This window comes from Artemia franciscana, unplaced genomic scaffold, assembly GCF_032884065.1.
Source record: "Artemia franciscana unplaced genomic scaffold, ASM3288406v1 Scaffold_296, whole genome shotgun sequence".
Lineage (NCBI taxonomy): Eukaryota > Metazoa > Arthropoda > Branchiopoda > Anostraca > Artemiidae > Artemia > Artemia franciscana.
In genome coordinates this window covers 402,601-423,957 of record NW_027063679.1, presented here as the reverse complement: position 1 = coordinate 423,957, position 21,357 = coordinate 402,601, and the positions used below count along the sequence as shown (strand labels likewise).

Below are 21,357 nucleotides of genomic sequence, written 5' to 3'. Positions count from 1 at the left end.
CTCATTCAAATTTGAGGGTCATTGTGTTTGACTAGTATTCCCGAAAAAACAGAAAAGGGTCTAACTTCAGTGTAAACATTGAATTTTGATAGAGAATCAGATTCTGTCTAATAGAGAATAATTTCTGTTCGTTTAAAGTGTTAAAGTTACACATTACTTTCGGTTAAAAAAAAACTGTTTTTTAAATTTAAACTCTGACTGTTTTCAAATCATTCCAGGATATACCCCCCTTCAACGTAAAATTCTCCTGAAAACCTTCTCATAAATTGTTCCTCTCCACCGACCATTTCCCACCCTTGCACGAAATTACCCTGAAAAATTTCCGTGCATTTCCCAATAACAAATGCTATACATGAGCAATATGATCAACTTGCATAACTTACAGTCCTTTCCCCAGGGACTATGGAGGATAATCTTAGCACTAAAGTCATCGTTATTGAGTATGTCGCTTATGTTGCATTAAATGGCCATTTCAAAATTTTGATTGGATAGCTTTTGGTAAAAAGGGGTTTTGAGGGGGCCTAGGTACCCTTCAATTTTTTTGGTCACTCAAGAAGGGCAATTTAACAGTTTATTTGCGTTCGAGGGAGCTCGATCTTAAAGGATCATTGGTTCGCTACGATCACCTTGGAAGAAAAATAAAACAAAACAAATAAACACGCATCCATCATCTTTTTTCTGTGAAAAAAATAACAAATTCCACTTTTGAGCTTGGAACCTCTACAGTGGAGTTCTCCAATAAGCTGAATTTGATTGCGTTTCATTTTAGTTAACATCGCTTGACTTTGGGTGGTATTCCTCCCCCTTTTTAAAAATCAGCAAGCCTTTTCTGGTTCTTGGCTTTTCATAGGTAACATTAAACTTAATGAAATATATTTATCTGGAATCATCACAAAAAGTAAATTCTTTTGATGCATATGTTGTTACCAAAATTCTGTTTGCATTGTTTAAGCTACTGTTTGGCCGAGTCACTCCTTATTTATTGTCTATAAAGATGTTGACTTGTCATTCAATAGTTGCATATTTTGTGTACATATTTTGTGTAAAACATGTGTAAATATATTTTTGTGTAAACAAAACATTGTGTAAACAAAACATTGTGTAAACAACTTGTAAACAAAACATTAATTGTACACAAAATTGTAAACAAAACATTAAATTGTAAACAAAGTAAAACAAAACATTGTGTAAGCAAACATTCCGTAAACATATTTTTGCGTAAAACATGATGTAAGAACAAAAGAGGCGAACTAATTGTGAACTACACAGAATAGATATAATTTTTTAAACGCTATAATTTTCAAGTATAATTTTCTAGCTCAATACCACGAACTGTTTGATTGACCGTAAAATCAAAAACAAATTTTTTTCGCAAATTAACAGAAGAATATATTTCGCAATGAACTTGCTTTTGGTTTCAGATACAGTGGCAAGACTTATTGATTGGCTGAACAGGCTATCCGAATTTTTGGCTATTCAAAATGAATTGGCAATTAACCGACGTCCTTATGGTATTTTTACTAACTTACCACAAGAAGACAGGCGGGCACTACGTGATCTTATACGAAAGGCTTTACTTAATGGCAGTAGAAACCGCAACGGTTAGAAAACTGGGAAAGATTATTTTCTTAATGGTGACTATTTTACTATTTGAATTAAGTTATTTATTAAATCCTCTTATTTAGTGTTTCTGTCTTAATAAAAAGTAAAATCTTTGAAGATCTAACAGCTTTTAAGTTGTAATGTAAGCAGAAAAGAAGAGAACTAATTGTGAAAACCTTAAAAACTAAGAACAGATGTATTTTTTTAAACACTAGATTTTTTAGCGTAATTGTTTGGTGTTTTTTTTTAACATGTTACTACAAGTGCGTCAAGTACATATTTGAATTTGTAGATTTATTTGTTTTCCTAGGCTCTAGGAATATTGATATTTTCTTGTACTAAAATTTTGCATTATCTACAAGCCTAGCCCCTCCCTTCTGATAATCTATTTTTGAGGAGCTTATTTTTGTAGGGATGATTATCATTCTCAAATTATGATTTTACAAAACGCGACTCTTAAATGTCCCCACTGAAGGTTGAAGGAAATAGTGGTGGCCCATTTTCAAATTGAAAGAACCTGGGACTAAACAGCTTGTTGTAACAAGAAGCAAGTAAAGAGTGACCCTTGTCAACAGATAATGAAACTCTACAAAGCAAAATTATGATTCTGATTTATGCATCGACAAAATTAATATATAAACAAGGCTTACATTGTAATCAAATAGATTCAATTGCAAGCAATAATACTGAAAAAATACTGATTGGGAACAAAATAATGTAAATAATTGAAGAGAAGGGTAGAATAATTAAAAATTATTAAATAAAATAATTAAATTATTATTTAATTATTAAAATTAAAGTTAAATTTTTTTTAAATAAAATTAGTAAAAATTAATTATTAATTATTAATTATTAAAATTTAATTATTAATTATTATTTAATTATTAAAATTAATTATTATTATTTAATTATTAAAATTAATTATTAAAATTAATTATTAAAATTATTAAAATTATTAAAATTAAAATAATCAAAGGGTAGAATAAAGGGTAGAATAATAGAGAGAATAATTGAAGGGTACCGAATTGTCATGGACAGTGCAACAGTGCTGTCTAAGTGAAGACTAAAGTGGGTTCTACATATTTTCGCTTTCGCTTTCTTTTTTCGCTTTTCGCTTCCTTTTCACCAAGGCATTTAATAAGGAAGAAGTTGTTGTAGAAACTATTAAAGGGGGTCATTCGGCTGGAAATCGTAAATTATAGTCTCTTTATTGGGTGGCAGCTACTTCCTCTTTCCTGGGCATCCAGTCCCATGCTCCTTTTAGCCCCAATAACATCAAATCATTTTCGAATAACCACTTTGTCAAGAATAGGTGAGAGTTCCAATAACTATACCTCTGGGTATGACCTGATCCCCCCCCACCAACTAAGTCCCTTGGGAAAAGGTTGCAAGTTTTGCAATTTGCCTGTTATATACTAGCATTTGTTGTTGGAAAAGGGAGGGGGGCATGTTTGATACTTGGTGTCCAACTTAAATAAGAGTATTTAAGTGAATTTTTTGAGGGAATGGTGGAGGGGGTCTTCAGCTAAATCAAAACTCACTCTGGTAATAAAGGATTTGAAAAAGATGAATCAAAGGACCGACTTATGGTATAAAATAAGGCATAAACTTTATAACTTTATAATATAAGTATATAACTATATAATATAAGTTATATAAATATATAGCTTTATAATAATCGCTGAATATTATTATACTTAATATGATGCATGCCGTCGAATCATATTTCCGAGATTAGCTGTTTATAAATCAAAATTTTTACAGCCCAATTCGTTTACTTAATGCTAAATCTGAGTCAAATTTTATTTTTGTGCTTAACAGACATACCGAGATTTAAATTTGAATTGAATATATGAAAATCTCAAGATTAAAAAGAATTTATTAGAAATCTATCACAGCTTGAAACCCTGAGAATTTAAATCCCCAATCTACACCTATCAAATACAAAAATAACAGATACATAATTATTTGTTTTTTAAGAAGTAAATCGACTCATATAGTTAGTTTGAAGCACATACCTACATGCATCTTTAGTAGAGTTAATATTTTCAGACAATTTTAGTCTTTATGCGAATATTTTAAGATTAGTAGAAGAGAAAATGCGAACAAAAAGCTCTAAACTGACAGGACTCTATTGACAGAAACAGCCATTATCGACTGCGTAATAAATAGATATGGTGGTTGTGGAAACACAGAAATGGACTTTTCTTATAAAATTGTGAATTCTGTATTTTAAGCGAAATATACAGAGCTTTGAAAAGTGGAAAGATACACTATGTTTTTATAAAAAGTAAAATTTTTACTAGTTAATTCTTGAGATTTCGTCAAAGTTGACACTGTTTATTAAAACACTATCAAACAGTTCGTGGTAACGAATTGTAGTAAGGAGCGACCCGGGTCAATAGTAAACGAAACTCTAAAAACGAAATTTTGATACTAATATATACATCAAAAGAATCGGATTTTAAATTGATTTTAAATATATAAATGTTATTAAATTTAGTCTTACTCATCAAAAGTTAAGAGCCTGAGAAAATTTGCCTTGTTTTGGAAAATAGGCGTAAAATTCCCCTAAAAGTCATACAATCTTAACAAAAATCACACCATCAGATTCACCGTATCAGAGAACCCTACTGTAGAAGTTTCAAGTTCCTATCTACAGAAATGTGGAACTTAGTATTTTTTGCCAGAAGACTGATCACGGGTGCGTGTTTATTTGTTTGTTTGTTTGTTTGTTTTTTGTTTTTTTTTCCCAGGAGTGATCGTATCGACCAAATGGTCCTAGAATGTCGCAAGAGGGCTCATTCTAACAGAAATTAAAAGTTCTAGTGCCCTTTTTAAGTGACCAGAAAAATTGAAGGGCATCTAGGCCCCCTCCCACGCTCATTTTTTTCCTACCGTTAACTGATAAAAATTTTGAGATAGCCAATTTTGTTCAGCATAGTCGAAAAATACAATAACTATGTCTTTGGGGCTGACTTACTTCCTCACAGTCCCCGGGGGATGGGCTGCAAGTTACAAACTTTGACCAGTGTTTACGTATAGTAATGGTTATTTGGAAGTGTACAGACCTTTTCGGGGGGATTTTTGGCTGGGAGGGAAGGGGGGTAAAGGGGCGGGGGCTATTGGTTGGAGGAATTTGTAATGAGGGAAGAGAAATTCCTTGAAGGGGGTGCAGGATTTTCTAGCACTATTTAACAAAAGACAAAAAAAAAATAGATATGAAAAAGTTTTTTCCACTGAAAGTAAGGACCAGTATTAAAACTTAAAACGAACAGAGAATATTACGCATATGGGGAGTTCATCTCTTCCTAAATACCTTGCTCTTTACGCTTAAGTAGTTTTAGTAATTTCAACTATTTATTCTACAGCCTTTGTGATTCAGGGGTCAATCTTAAGGAATTGGGACAAAATTAAAGCTTTAGTTTAAAGAGCAAGGAATTAACGAGGAGGCCAACCCCCTCATGCACAAAATAAAAGTATACGAATATAGAAGTTAGTTACGTAAGTTAATTTGTAAGCTACGTATATTTTTTACTAAAAAAAAAAACCTTCGTTCAAAATTAAATATTCTAGTTGCCTTTTTATGTAACCAAAAACTGGAGGGCAACTAGGCCTCCTCCCTCACCCTTTTTGTCGAAATCGTCTGATCAAAACTAAGGGAAAGCTAATTAGCAAAAAAAAATAATACGTAAATATCGTTTTAATTATTCATTTACGGAGAGCCGAAATCAAACATACATTAATTCAAAAACGATCAGAAATTAAATAAAAAAACAAGTTTTTAACTAAAAGTACGGAGCGACATTAAAACATAAAACGAACAGAAATTACTCCGTGCATGAAAGGGGCTGTTCCCTCCTTAACGTCCGGCTTTTTGTGCTAAAGTTATTTACTGTTTTATAAAGTAAAATTGAGAGAAAGAGTCAAAGTTTAGTGTAAAGAACAGAGTGTTAAGGAGGAAACAGCCCCTTTCATGCACGGAGTAAGTTCTGTGCGTTTTAAGTTTTAACGTCGCTGCTTACTTTTAGTTAAAAAACTTATTTTTATTTAATTTTTTAAAAGAAGCAGAGATTAGTTGATACTTTATTGCCTATACTTAAAACCCTCGTTTTATATACAAATTGTCACAAAAAGTGCATGACCCCAAAAGATGGTTCAAGACCAATACTTCTTTACAATAAAAAGTTTAACTCACTCGCTATAGTGGTCAGAAGTGCAGACAAAAAATTATGTAGAAAATATTAAATATTATTATTTTATAGATGGTGAACAGCTTTTTTTTATGGCGGGGAGGCTTTAATAGCTTACTATTTTTGCATTACTATTTTTATACCATTTTAATTTCAATAGATTTATTAGAACTTTAACCCTCACCAGATTTTAGATAGAATTTACGACCATTTTGACTACCTACCTACGACACATAATTGTCGAGGTTTTCCTTAAATTGTAGGTATTTATTTGTTTGCAAGTATATTGAAGTAACCTATTATGCCCTCCATAAAGAAAATCCTGGATCCGCCCCTGCCCCCGAAAACTTTCCTTCCCATTAAAAATTATCCATGTGGGAAATCCCCCATTAGAAAATTCACCGCAACCCCCCCCCCCAAAAAAAAATGTAAGCACTTTTCAACAACAATTAAGATGCGTAAACAATGGGTGAGTAATTAAAAGACCTTTACCCAGGGGCTTTGGAGGTCATGTTATTTTCTATAGCATCGTTATTGGCTTTTCAACTAATCTGAACAAACGACTGTTTTCAAATTTTGACAACTTTGAGAGAAAAGAGGGGAGAGAGGGCTAGTTGCCCTCCAGTTTTTTTTCACTATAACCCTTAATTTTTGCTCAAATGCGTTCAAATTTCGTTCAATTCTCCCTTTCCCGATAAAACTAATAAACACGCATCTGCGATCTTTCTTTTGACAAAAAAAAAATTCCGCATTTTTACAGATGGGAGCCTCAAAGTTCAACAACAGGGTTGTTGGAAGGGGGTGTCTCCCCCTTTCGAAAATCAGGGAAATTTTTCTCAGGAGGGTAGTTTTGATGGGTGACATTAAACTTGATGAGATACATACATTTTAAATAATCTTCAATGTTTGATTCTTTGATATATTCATTGTTATTAAGATTCTTTTTCTTTTAGTTTCGGTCACTTATGAGGTTTTCGGTTATTTCTTATCTTATGGGGGGGGGGAATATTTGGTTTCAATTTTATAAATTTTCAAAAAAGAAAGAATCGCTCAATTCTTGCACGAGTATGTTCCTAACAATATCTAATAATTGTTACTTTAAATTGCTCTTTTTAAGCTTAAGAAAACTTGTTGCAAAAATAAAACAAAAATTATACCATTACTTTTATCAGGCTTTTCCTCACGATAGTGGAACGAACGTGTTCAGTTGCAGTCCAGTGACAGAGACGTATCCCCCATACTGTTGCGAGGTACACAAAATTAGGATTTATTCGAACACTGACTTATGTAATCAATTATAACAGCTGATGTAATTTGAAATAACAATTTGTTGACAGCAGTGTATTTTAAAATTAGTATCATAAGTTTATCATAAAGTTTTTACCAAAATAAAGAAAAAATTAGCAAATAATTAATTAAAGGTAAGTCAATTAGAGAAATTTCCGTAAGCCTTTTTTATTATCATAAGCTTGTATTGACTGAATTCCTTCAATAGGGAGTTTTCCTAGAATCGAAGTTTACCTCCCCCCCCCCGTTTGCCTTTGGAAAATACCTCTGTGGAATATATTTGGATCTTTTCTGTTAAAGAAAACACATTCAAGAAAGATTTGAAAAAAAAAACTGTTTGGCTCTTTGGAGTTGGTTGTCATTTGCTTATTTTGAGAGTGAAAAACAACGGTGTAAGCATATTTTAATTAAATATTTCAAATAGTTCGTGGTAACGAACTGTAGTAAGGAGCGACCCGGCTCAATAGTAACCGAAACTCTAAAAGGAATTTTTATAACAATAGTAACATCAAAAGAATTTCATTTTCATGCTGATTTTAAATATATAAATCTCATTAAGTTTAGACTTACCAATCAAAAGTTACGAGCCCGAGAAAATTTGCCTTATTTTAGAAAATAGGGAAAAACGCCCCTTAAAAGTCGTAAAATTTTAACAAAAATCACACCATCAGATTCAGTGTATCAGAGAACCCTACAGTAGAAGTTTCAAGCTCCTATCTACAAAAGTTCAGCTGGAAGTAAGGAGCAGCATTAAAACCTAAAAAGAACAGAAATTATTACATAAATAAGAGGGTTCATCTCCTCCACGATACCTTGCTCTTTAAGCTAAAGTATTTTAGTAATTTCAACTACGTATTCACTGGGCTTTGTGATTCAGGGTTTATTCTTAAAGAATTGGGACATAATTCAAGCTTTAGTGTAAAGAGCAAGGTTTTGACGAGGGGGCAAACCCCCACATATACGTAATTAAAACATTTTCCTCACGATAGCGGGGAACGAACGTGATCAGTTGCTGTCCAGCGACAGTGACGTATCCCCTATACTGTCACGAGGTATTTAATAGTAAGATTTATTCATATAGTGACTTGCTATATGAATTATAACAGCTGATGTCATTTGAAATAACAATTTATTGACAGCAGTGTATTTTACAATCAAGATCATAAGTTTATCATCAAGTTTTTACCAAAATAAACAAGTTTTAGCAAAGAAATAATTAAAGGTAAGCCAATTAGAGAAATTTCCATAAACCTTTGTTATTATCATAAGCTTGTATTGACCGAAGTCCTTCAATAGGGATTTTTTCTTAGAATCGACATTTACCTCCCCCCCCCCTTCGCCTTTGAAAAATACCCCTGTGGAATATATTTGGGTCTTTTCTGTTAAACAGAACACATTCAAGAAAGATTTGAAAAAAAAAACTATTTGGCTCTCTGGAGTTGGTTATCATTTGCTTATTTTGAGAGTAAAAAACGACGATGTAAATATATTTCAATTAAATATTTCAAACAGTTCATGGTAACGAACTGTAGTAAGGAGTGACCCGGCTCAATAGTAACCGAAACTTAAAAACGGAATTTTTATAACAATAATGACAACAAAAGAATTTCATTTTCATGCTGATTTTAAATATATAAGTTTCATTAAGTTTAGACTTACCAATAAAAAGTTACGAACCCGAGAAAATTTTCCTTATTAGAAAATAGGGGGGAAACACCCCTTAAAAGTCATAGAATCTTAACGAAAATCACACCATCAGATTCAGCGTATCAGAGAACAATGCAGTAGAATTTTTAAGCTCCTATCTACAAAAATGTGGTATTTTACATTTTTTGCGTATTTATTCGTTTGTTTTTTTTTGTTTTTGTTTTTTTTTCCAGGGCTGATCGTATCGACCCAGTGGTCCTAGAATGTCGTATGAGGGCTCATTCTAACGGATATTAAACGTGCTAGTGCCCTTTTTAAGTGACCAAAAAATTTGAAGGACACCTAGGCCCCCTCCCATGCTCATTTTTTCCCAAAGTAAACGGATCAAAATTTTGAGATAGCCATTTTGTTCCACATAGTCGAAAACATAAAAACTATCTCTTTGGGGATGACTTACTCCCGCACAGTCCCTCGGGGAGGGGCTGAAAGTTACAAACTTTGACCTGTTTTTACATACAGTAATGGTTATTGGTAAGTGTACAGACGTTTTCAGGGCGATTTTTTGGTTTGGGGGTGGGTTTAAGGGGAGGGGGCTATGTGGGAGGATCTTTTCTTGGAGGAATATGTCATGGGGGAAGAGAAATTCAATGAAAAGATTGCGGGATTTTCTAGCATAATCATAAAAAAAAACAATGAAATAATAAACATGAAATAGTTTTTTCAATTGAAAGTAAGGAGAAGCATTAAAACATAAAACGAAGAGAGATTATTAGGCATGTGAGGGGTTCTAAACACTTTCGCATAAAGAGCGATGTATTTTTGAGCCGCGAGCCTGCTATCACATTGTTCTTGTACTTCCTCGGCACGATTTTTTTTGGTAATTTCTCTTTGAGACGCAAGCCTGTTTTCACGTTATTCTTGTGATTCCTCGGCACGCTTTCTTTTGTTACTTTCTCTTTTAGTCGCAAGCCTTTCGGCATTAACTATTTGAGCAGCTTCCTCGGCTGTTTCTTCTGGCATTGTAGGATTTATACTAAATTTTCTCGCACGATTTGATTCCTCGACTGTTTCTTCTGCCATTGTAGGATTTATACTAAATATTATCTTTTAATTGCAACCCTTATATGCTTATAATGACGTCATATACAAAGCCTTGTATACTTATAATGACGTCAACTTATAATGACGCCATACACAAAATACATACATGACGTCATAATGTTCAGTCCTTTTAATGACGTCAGTCCTCAAACATCCATACAACTTATTTTTATATATATAGACTAACAAAGAGCTCTAAACTGACAGGACTTTATTGACAGGAATAGCCTTTATAAAGATTCACCAATATGCTGAGGTATATACATATTGTGACAAAGACTGTATGATCCCAAAATATGGTTCAAGACCAATCTTTTTTTACAATAAAAGTTTAACTTACTCGCTATAGTGGTCAGAAGTGCAAAGGTAAAAAATTATGCAGAAAATATAAATATTATTTTCTTATAGATGGCGAACAGTTTTTTTTTTTTTTTTTTTTTGCGGGACGGCTTTTATTACTTACTATTTTTGTATTAATATTTTTATACCATTTTAATTTCAACAGATTTACTAGAACTTTAACCCTCACCAGATTTTAGATTAAATTAACGACCATTTCGACTACCTACCTACAACACATAATTGTCGAGGTTCCCTTTAAATTGTAGGTATTTCTTTGTTTGCAAGTCTAATGAAGTAGCCGACTATGCGTCCCCCCTACAGAAATCCTGGATCCGCCCCTGCCCCAGGAAAATGTTCCTCCCCATGAAAAATTGTCCATGTGAGAAATCCCCCAAAATAAAATTCACCGAAATCCCCCCCCCAAAAAACATTTACGCATATTTCAATGACAAATTCTATGCGTAAACAATGGGTCAGTCCTATAACTGAAGGACCTTTGACCAGGGGTTTAGAGGTCATGTTATTTTCTACGGCATAGTTATCGGCCTTTCAACTAATCTGAACAAAACGACTGTCTTCAAATTTTGATAAGATAACTTTGAGTGAAAATGGGGGATGAGTGGGAGGGTGCTAGATGCCCTCCAGTTTTTTTGGCACTATAACCTTTAATTTTCGTTCAAATGCGTTGAAATTGCGTTCAGTTTCCAATATTCTAGGACTTATTGGTTTGATGTTTTCAGCCCATGGAAAACAAACAAATAGAAAAAAAAACAAATAAACATGCATATGCGATCTTTCTTTTGACAAAAAATGCAAAATTCCGCATTTTTGCAGATGGGAGCCTCAAAGTTCAACAACAGGGTTGTTGGATACGCTGAATCATATGATGTGGTTTCCATTAAGATCCATTGGTTTTTAGGGGGTGTCTCCCCCCTTTCGAAAATCAGGGAAATGTTTCTCAGTCGGGTAGTTTTGATGGGTCAAATTAAGCCTGATGAGATACACGTATTTTAAATAATCTTCAATGTTTGATTCTTTAATATGTTCATTGTTATTAAGATTCTGTTTCTTTTAGTTTCAGTTACTTATGAGGTTTTCGGTTATTTCTTATCTTATGGGGAAAAAATATTTGGCTTTAATTTTATAAATTTTCAAAGAACAAATCGCTCAATTCTTGCACGAGTATGTTCCGAACAATCTATATATATATAAATAAGTTGTCTGTCTGTCTGTGGATGGATCAGGTGACGTCACCTGAAAAAACTGGATCAGGTGACGTCAAAACTGAAAAAACTAAAAAAAGGCAAAAACTACAAAAAAAACTAAAAACTAATAAAAAAAATAAAAAAGCTAAAAAACTAAAAAAACTAAAAAAAGGCAAAAACTACAAAAAAAACTAAAAACTAATAAAAAAGCTAAAAAACTAAAAAAACTAAAAAAAGGCAAAAACTACAAAAAAAACTAAAAACTAATAAAAAAAATAAAAAAGCTAAAAAACTAAAAAAACTAAAAAAAGGTAAAAAACTAATAAAAACTATTTTCCCTCTTATTTGATACTAAAGTTTGAAGTCCGTTTACCCCATACTCCCAAAAAAGAATTTTCCTTGAAATTTTAAACTCGGTCCCCAGCTGTGAGATCAAAAGACTCAACAAACATTCGTACAAAATTCTTCACTATGTTAATGAATCCTGCAAAATACTCAAATATACTGCAAAATACTCGCTTGGCTTCAGGACTTAATTAGCTGTTGTTCACCCCTCATGCAACTGACAACTGAGCTTAAGATAAGTATTGGCTAAGAGTGTTAGGCTAAGATAGTGTTTTAATAAACAGTGTCAACTTTGACAAAATCTCAAAAATTAATTAATCAAAATTTTATTTTTCATAACAACGTAGCATATCTTTCCACTTTTCAAGGTTCTATATATTTCACTCAAGTTACAGAATTCACAATTTTATAAGAAAAGTCTATTTCTGTATTTCCACAATCGCTATATCTATTTATTACAAGGTCGATGTCTACCTCAATATTTTGGTGAATGTTTATAATGGCTGTTTCTGTCAATAGAGTCCTAACAGTTTAGAGCTTTTTGTTCGCATTTTCTCTTCTACTAATCTTAAAATATTCGCATAAAGACTAAAATTGTCTGAAAATATTAACTCTACTAAAGATGCATGTAGGTATGTGCTTCAAACTAAGTATATGAGTCGATTTACTTCTTAAAAAAACAATAATTATGTATCTGTTATTTTTGTATTTGATAGGTGCAGATTGGGGATTTAAATTCTCAGGGTTTCAAGCTATGGTAGATTTCTAATAAATTCTTTTTAATCTTGAGATTTTCATTTATTCAATTCAAATTTAAATTTCAGTTGGTCTGTTGAGCACAGAAATAAAATGTGAAATTTGACTCAGATTTAGCATTAAGTAAAAGAATTGTCCTTTAAAAATTTTGATTTATAAACAACTAATCATGGAAATATGATTCGACGGGATTTATCAAAATACGTATAATAATATTCAGCGGTATATATATAGCAGTTTAGACAATTTTATGGACAAATATATGCAATCCCTAGAAAAAACATGACTATATTTTGTGACTATAAACAACTAATCATACAACTATATATATATATATATATATATATATATATATATATATATATATATATATATATATATATATATATATATATATATATATATATCTTCTATATATATAAAAATAAGTTGTCTGTCTGTCTGTGGATCAGATTCTGTGTTGACTGACGTCATGAAATTAGTTGTCGTCATTTTTGTTTTTGACGGTGACGTCATTAACGGTATTTAAGACATTTGTTCACGGAAAAATGTTTAATTGTAAAATGACTGAAGAACCTACAATGGCAACAGTCGAGGAAGCTGCTCATACTTCATAGTGACGCTGAAAAATAAAGAAGAAAAAGAAAACTGAAAAATGAAAAAAGGTAAAAAACTAAAAAAAACTAAAAAGAAATAATACTCAAAGAGAAATTACAGACCGGGACACAAATGACGACCGATACAGAGGGAATATAAGTGACGACCGGGAACCTCAAAGAGAAATTACAGACTGGGACACCCGGACACAAATCACGACCGGGACACAGGGAATATAAATGACGACCGGGACACCGGGACACAGGGAATATAAATGACGACCGGGACACTCAAAGAGAAATTACAAACTGGGACACCGGGACACAAATGACGACCGGGACACAGGGAATATAAATGACGACCGGGACACAGGGACACATCATTAGAATAATGAGGTATAGATCTGAATACGGATTGTTTTTCCCACGGACAATTATATGTTGCATGTTCAAGAGTCAGTAAACCTGACAATCTATTTATATGCACAGACAATGGGACAGCGAAGAATGTTGTATATTCGCATGTTTTACGTAGTTAAAAACATATATTTATATCTATCTCTATTCACAGGTGGGACACAGGGACACAACTACAATGGCGCGTAACTAATATGGCGCGTAACGACTTACGCGCGCGGGGGGGCTTGGGGGGGTGCGAAGCGCCCCACCAACTAGGTGTTGGGGTGGCGCGAAGCGCCACCCCAACAGCTAGTATATATATATATATATATATATATATATATATATATATATATATATATATATATATATATATATATATATATATATATATATATATATATATATATCAATTAAGACAATTTTATGGACAAATATATACAATGCATAAACAAAAACATGACTATATTTTGTGACTATAAACAACAAATCATACAACTAATCATGGAAATATGATTTGACGGCATATATCAAAATAAGTATTTTTCGACTGTTTTCGACTGACGAAATTACAGATCGGGACATCGGGACACAAATGAAGACCGGGACACCGGCACATAGGGAATATAAATGACGACCGGGACACTCAAAGCGAAAGCGACCGGGACACAAGGAATGTTCGATTAGCAATCACCATCAACAAAGCACCGGGACACAAATGACGACCGGGACACAGGGAGTAAATGACGACCAGGACATAAGTAAAAAAAACTAAAAAAAAAGGTAAAAACTACAAAAAAAATAAAAAGAAAAAAAAACTAAAAACTAATAAAAAAAACTAAAAAAGCTAAAAAACTAAAAAAACTAAAAAAGAAAAAAAAATAAAAAAAGGAAAAAAATGAAAAATAAAGGAGAAAAACAAAACTAAAAAAAAGAAAAAGAAAAAGAAAAAAACTAAAAAGAAAAAAGGGGAAAAATACAAAATTTATTTCATCATATACCATTTCAAAAACGAATGTATATACAGACCGGTACACCGGGATACAAATGACGACCGGGACACAGGGAATATAAATGACGACCAGGACACAGGGACACAACTACAACGGAGACGCCGGGGGGCACAGGGGATATATAAATGACGACGGGGACACAGGGAATGTTCGATTAGCAATCACCATCAACAAAGGTGAAGGGTAATCATTAGAATCATGAGGTATAACTAAAAAAACTAAAAAAAGGTAAAAAACTAAAAACTAAAAAAAAAACAATTCAAAAACGAATGTATATACAGACCGGGACACCGGGACACCAGGACACAAGGAATATAAATGACGCCCGGGACACTCAAAGAGAAATCACAGACTGGGACACCGGGACACAAATGACGACCGGGACACAGGGAATATAAATGACGACCGGGACACAGGGACACAACTACAACGGGGACGCCGGGGGGCATAGGGGGATATATAAATGACGACGGCGACACAGGGAATGGTCGATTAGCAATCACCATCAACAAAGCTCAAGGGCAATCATTAGAATCATGAGTTATAGATCTGAATACGGATTGTTTTCCCATGGACCATTATATGTTGCATGTTCAAGAGTCGGTAAACCTGACGATCTATTTATATGCACAGACAATGGGACAGCAAAGAATGTTGTATATTCGCTAGTTTTACGTAATTAAAACATATATATATATATATATATATATATATATATATATATATATATATATATATATATATATTATATATATATATATATATATATATATATATATATATATATATATATATATATATATATATATATATATATATATATATAATAGATATATATATATATATATATATATATATATATATATATATATATATATATATATATATATATATATTTATACGCATATATATATCAGTCTTATTTGAGAGTTCGCTTGGTAAACACCTTATTTTGGATATAACCTATTAATACAGTGAGCTCAAGCTGGTCTGATTTCCCTATAGACATTTATTGAAACATCATTCATAATCGGATTATTTTCATTTGTTGGCTAATTGATAGTTTTGGTATTTGATTGCAAATTCCCTTGGGACTTAGTGATTTATTAAGCAAAGAGATTTTCGTACAAGGACTTAAGAACTTGAATATATTTCAATGACATATTATCTGCAATAGCCATGTCGGAGAAATTAGTTTGGAATGCGATTTTGAACTTTTTAAATCGTGCTCGAAAAGCTGGAAATAAGAGTGACGAGATAAGTCGTAAAGCATGCGAGTTTTTTACAAAGGACGATATAATCAAGGCTAAGGAGATACTGCGGTCTTCTGCTCACTACACCAATAGAGTGTCAATTAAAAAAAGTGCCGAAGACAATATTAACGAAATGTTAAAGGTACTTGAACTTTGTGAGCAACGTAACGTTGAGCTGCCAGTCTTTGTGATAGTTGAACCTGACGAAGTCCCTATCTGTCCTGGTGAGATAGCTGCGGTAATCACCAGAAAAGTTACAGAAGTTTGTAATAAGCTAGACAATTTCATGAATAAGGACCCTCCCGCCCCCTCGATTGTTCCTACAGTTACTGAAACAAAGCCCTCATATGCAGTGGTACTCAAGAATTTGCCCGCTGACCTCACGAAGTCTAATTTGAGGAAAGACTTTTTGCAAAAAATGTGTGGCAGAGAGTGCTCTAAAATTGTCGAAGTTCAGCCCAGAAAAGATAATTGGCGAGTTGTTACAGCTAGCAAGGCTGATGCAGATTCTCTTGTTGGGGTCTTTCAGAACGGTGATAAATCTCTTTCTGCAACAATCAGGAGCCCCTCTCACCTCGGTATTGCTCGATTTGTCCCCAGCAATATAAATGACGATGAACGCGCACTGATTCCTAAATGTGTCAGTTCAAGACAGATTGGCAACACCCACTCGTTTCGATTGAAATTTGAAACCAAAGTTGATCTTATGAATGCCATAAAAAATCCCCCAGTCATAGATTATAAGAGGATCAAAGTGGCTGAGTATCACTCCCTCCCGGTAAGATGTTTCAAGTGTCAAGCTTACGGGCATATATCCAGTAGCTGCAAAAATGAAGCTATTTGCGCAGTCTGCGGTGACCATGGTCATTCAAGCTCCAAAACATCTCCTTGTCAAAGGCCCAAGAAGTGTGCATTGTGCAAATCACAGGATCATCCCTGTTACAGCTTCAAATGTCCAGTCGCTCAAGGACTTTTAAGTAAAGTTAAGTCAGCATAATGGCTCGAGCCTTAAGTCTCTTATCATGGAATATCAATGGCAAAGTGGTTGACAAAGGCATAGTCCTCTCTGAACTTTTAAGTACAAATGAAATAATTTTTCTGCAAGAACATTTTTTGTCTCATGAAAGGAAAAATTTACTCAGCATTTCACAGAATTCTTATCTCTTATTTCACCCAGCGAAAATGAATAAGAGCCGTGGCCGACCTTCAGGTGGATTAGCTATTATTTCACAATTTCCCGTCAATCTCCTTGAGTCGAATGACCATTTCATTGCTGCCGAATTTTCGGACCTAATCTGTATAAACGTTTATCTGCCAACTAATTACTGCTCTTCGCAATCAGAGAATAAATTCATAAATGCTTGCAAAAAGCTAGCGAGTTTTGTGAAGGGGGTTTCAAAGCATCCAAATGCTCGAGTTTTGATTGCAGGAGACTTTAATTGTGACTTAACAGACAGTTCATCGCCAAGAACCCAACTCCTTCTGAATTACCTCCCCCCTTCCTACTCAGTTGCTGACAAAACAGAAACTTTTACGTTTATTGTTGTCCTGTCAGCGACTTCTAACCTTGATCATTTTATTGCATCTTTCCCCTGTGAAACTGTCGAGGTAATTTGTGATGGCTTTTATTCGGATCACCTTCCAATAAAGTTGAAAATAAATGCTTCATTTCATGCCCCTAAACAGCCAGATAAAAAGTGGTTTTATATAAAAGACTAGAAAGAAGTTAACCGCGAGATGTTTCGTTTTGAATGTGACAGAATATTAAATAAAATAAAGGTGCCCTTTCATTTGTTGTGCACGCGCTCTGGCCTTAGTGAAAAAGAAATAGCCATCGGACTTACCACCTATCTAGCTGAAATTAACCATGCATTAAAGTGTGCTGAAGCTTCAGCTGTCCCGTGCAAGCGTATTAGGAAAGGCTCTCAAGTTCAGGGTTGGTCAAAAAACCCTTCCCTTATTTCTGCGTGCGAGTCTTCTAAAATTTGGTTGAATATTTGGAGGGATCGCGGCAGGCCTAAGTCTGGGACTATAAATGGTCTGCGGCTACATTCTAAACGTTTTTTTGCTAAAGTGTTAAGAAAACATAAGGTTGATCTTATTGAGAAAAACGCTCATAAAATTGCAGAGAACCCTTCGAAGCTCTGGAAAAAATTTGAACGCCCTTGTGAACACATTAGTGCAAATAATATTCCTGAGCCTGAGTGGATAAATTATTATAAGCATGAGTTTTCTTCTCCCGATCCTGCTCTTGAGTCAAAATTTGAAAAAGAATTAAGTGCTTGTCTGAAGAAACACGAACCCTCGACATTTATTTATTATTAAGCCAAGTGATGTATCGTTTTATTGTCAAAAACTAAAGAAAAGAGATTCTGCGGGAGTTGATGGAATTACTGCCAGACATTTTGATTATGCAAGTGCACTTCTTTTTAATCATTTATCTCTACTTTTTCAAATGTCTATTGAAAACGGAGTTATTCCTTATCAATTTACAGTTGGTCAAATAACCCCTATCCAGAAAAATGGCAAAAAGGATTTTTCAGCGTGTAATTTGTTCAGACCTATAACAGTTTCTTGTACTGTTTTTAAATTGTTTGAGTCAGTTATTTTGGATGAAATTGTTTCTAAATGTTATGTCCCACCCCACCAGTTTGGTTTACCAAAAAGGTATTAGCCGGGAGCATGCCCTTTTTGCTTTAATGAATGTTCTTGCTGATGCAGAAAGAAGTAGATCCCATATTATCCTTTGTGCTTTAGATGTTGCTCGTGCTTTCGACTCTTGTATTTTTTCCCAAGTTTTATTTGAAGCGTATAAAAGAGGGGTAAATTTTTGTATAGTGAAGTGCCTTCTGTATATGTACCATCACCTTAAGGCGAAGTTAAAGGGGAGATCATCCCTTTTTGATGTTTTGAAAGGAGACAGTCAAGGTGGCCTTACCTGACCGTCTTTGTTTAATAACACTGTTTTACATGCCCAAAATTCTGTTAATTTTAGTTGTATTCACCGTGGATTTAACTTGTCTTTAATAACTTTTGCAGATGACGTTTTGAATCTAACACGTACTTTTAGTGGATGTGAAAACGCGTTCAATCAGCTTTATAATGAATATAAAAATATTGGGCTTTCTTTCAATGTTGATAAAACTGCTGTTGTAGCTTTCAATTTTAAAGAGACAAATGGCCCTATTTTTTTATCTTTAGCAAATGTTCATGTCCCCCTTTCTCAAAAATTAGTTTACCTTGGAATGCCTATTGGAAAAAATATGAAAGAAACTGTGAATTTATCCCTTGAACTTTTGAAGAAAAAACTGAGAATTGCTTATGCTTCAATTGCATCTAATATTAAACATATTCATAAATTAAATCTTGCGAAAATTTATAATAGCCTAGTTGTACCTCATTTCCTTTCTCTTTGTCCGGTTTGGCAGTTTTTTAGTGAACCTCAGAAACTATCTGTTCGTAGAGTATATTTTCGTTATGCTAAATTCCTTCTCAGTTACCCTCCTTGGACTAGAAATAGTTACTTAGTGAACAAATTCCGCCTAGTTTCTCCTACATCTATTATTGATAAATGGCTTCATGATTATCGTTCTTCTATGTCGATAGTGTCTCACCCATGGTCAGCATTACTTATTTAGTTGCTTGATTGTGTTGATTTGTATTTATTTGTACCTTTTTTTTTTCTCTTATTACTCCATCTTAAGGGCGTTCCGCCCTCTTTTTGTAGATGGGTTATAAATAAATTGAATTGAATTGATATATATATATATATATATATATATATATATATATATATATATATATATATATATATATATATATATATATATATATATATATATATATATATATATATTCACAGGTGGGACATAGGGACACAACTACAATGGCGCGTAACTCATATGGCGCGTAACGACTTACGCGTGTGGGGGGGCTTGTGGGGTGGCGCAAAGCGCCCCCGCCAGCTAGGTGCTGGGGTGGCACCTAGGTGCTGGGGTAACAGCTAGTATATATATATATATATATATATATATATATATATATATATATATATATATATATATATATATATATATATATATATATATATATATATATATATATATATATATATATATATATATATATATATAAATAAGTTGTCTGTGTGTCCAGTGAGACTGACGTCATATTTGTTGACTGACGAAATTACAGACCGGGACATCGGGACAAAAATGACAACCGGGACACCGAGACATAGGGAATATAAATGACGACCGGGACACTCAAAGAGAAAGCGACCGGGACACAAGGAATGTTCGATTAGCAATCACCATCAACAAAGCACCGGGACACAAATGACGACCGGGACACAGGGAATATAAATGACGACCGCGACACTCAAAGAGAAATTACAGACTGGGACACCGGGACACAAATGACGACCGGGACACAGGGAAACAACTACAACGGGGACGCCGGGGGGGACAGGGGGATATATAAATGACGACGGGGACATCGGGACACAAATGACGACCGGGACACTGGGACATCTATCTATATATATAAAAATAAGTTGTCTCTGTGTCTGTGTGTCGAGTGACGTCATGTTTGTGTGTCGACTGACGTCATGTTTGTTGATTGACGAAATTACACACCGGGACACCGGGACACAAATGACGACCGGGACACCGGGACATAGGGAATATAAATGACGACCGGGACACTCAAAGAGAAAGCAACCGGGACACAAGGAATGTTCAATTAGCAAACACCATCAACAAAGCACCGGGACAAAAATGACGACCGGGACACAGGGAATATAAATGACGACCAAGACACTCAAAGAGAAATTACAGACTGGGACACCGGAACACAAATGACGACCGGGACAAAAATGAGGACCGGGACACCGGGACACAGGGAATATAAATGACAAGCGTGACACTCAAAGAGAAATTACAGACTGGGACACCGGGACACGAATGACGACCAGGACACAAGGAAACAACAACAACGGGGACGCCGGGGGGCACAGGGAGAAATATAAATGACGACAGGGACACAGGGAATGTTCGATTAGCAATCACCATCAACAAAGCTCAAGGGCAATCATTAGAATAATGAGGTATAGATCTGAATACCGATTGTTTTTCCCATGGACAATTATATGTTTCATGTTCAAGAGTCGGTAAACCTGACAATCTATTTATATGCACAGACAATGGGACAGCCAAGAATGTTGTACATTCGCAAGTTTTACGTAGTTAAAAATATATATATATCTATCTATATTCACAGGTTGGACAAAGGGACACAACTACAATGGCACGTAACTAATATGGCGCGTAACGACCTGCGCGCACGGGGGGGCTTGGGGGGGGCTTGAAGCGCCACCCCAACAGCTAGTATATATATATATATATATATATATATATATATATATATATATATATATATATATATATATATATATATATATATATATATATATATATATATATAAATAAGTTGTCTGTGGATGTGTGGGTCTGTCTGTCGGGTGACGTCATGTTTGTGTGTTGACTGACGTCATGAAGTTAGTTGTCGTCATTTTTGTTATGACGGTGACGTCATTAAAGATATTTAAGACATGCGTT

General features: G+C 34.1%; 2 protein-coding genes across 3 annotated transcripts in view; one reads left to right on the top strand and one right to left on the bottom strand.

Moving 5' to 3' along the window:
• Nucleotides 1-1,687, top strand: part of LOC136043098 (uncharacterized) — a 78,197-nt gene extending 76,510 nt beyond the window's left edge. For both annotated transcript variants that reach the window (XM_065728046.1, XM_065728045.1), the window contains exon 4: nucleotides 1,422-1,687. In XM_065728046.1, the coding sequence (XP_065584118.1) occupies nucleotides 1,422-1,606 (185 nt within the window). In that variant the 3' untranslated portion in view covers nucleotides 1,607-1,687. The remainder of the gene's footprint in view (nucleotides 1-1,421) is intronic.
• The window catches only part of LOC136043097 (glycine receptor subunit alpha-4-like), a 125,411-nt gene that overhangs the window by 95,661 nt on the left and 8,393 nt on the right, over nucleotides 1-21,357 (bottom strand). The gene's annotated exons all lie outside the window — the stretch shown is intronic.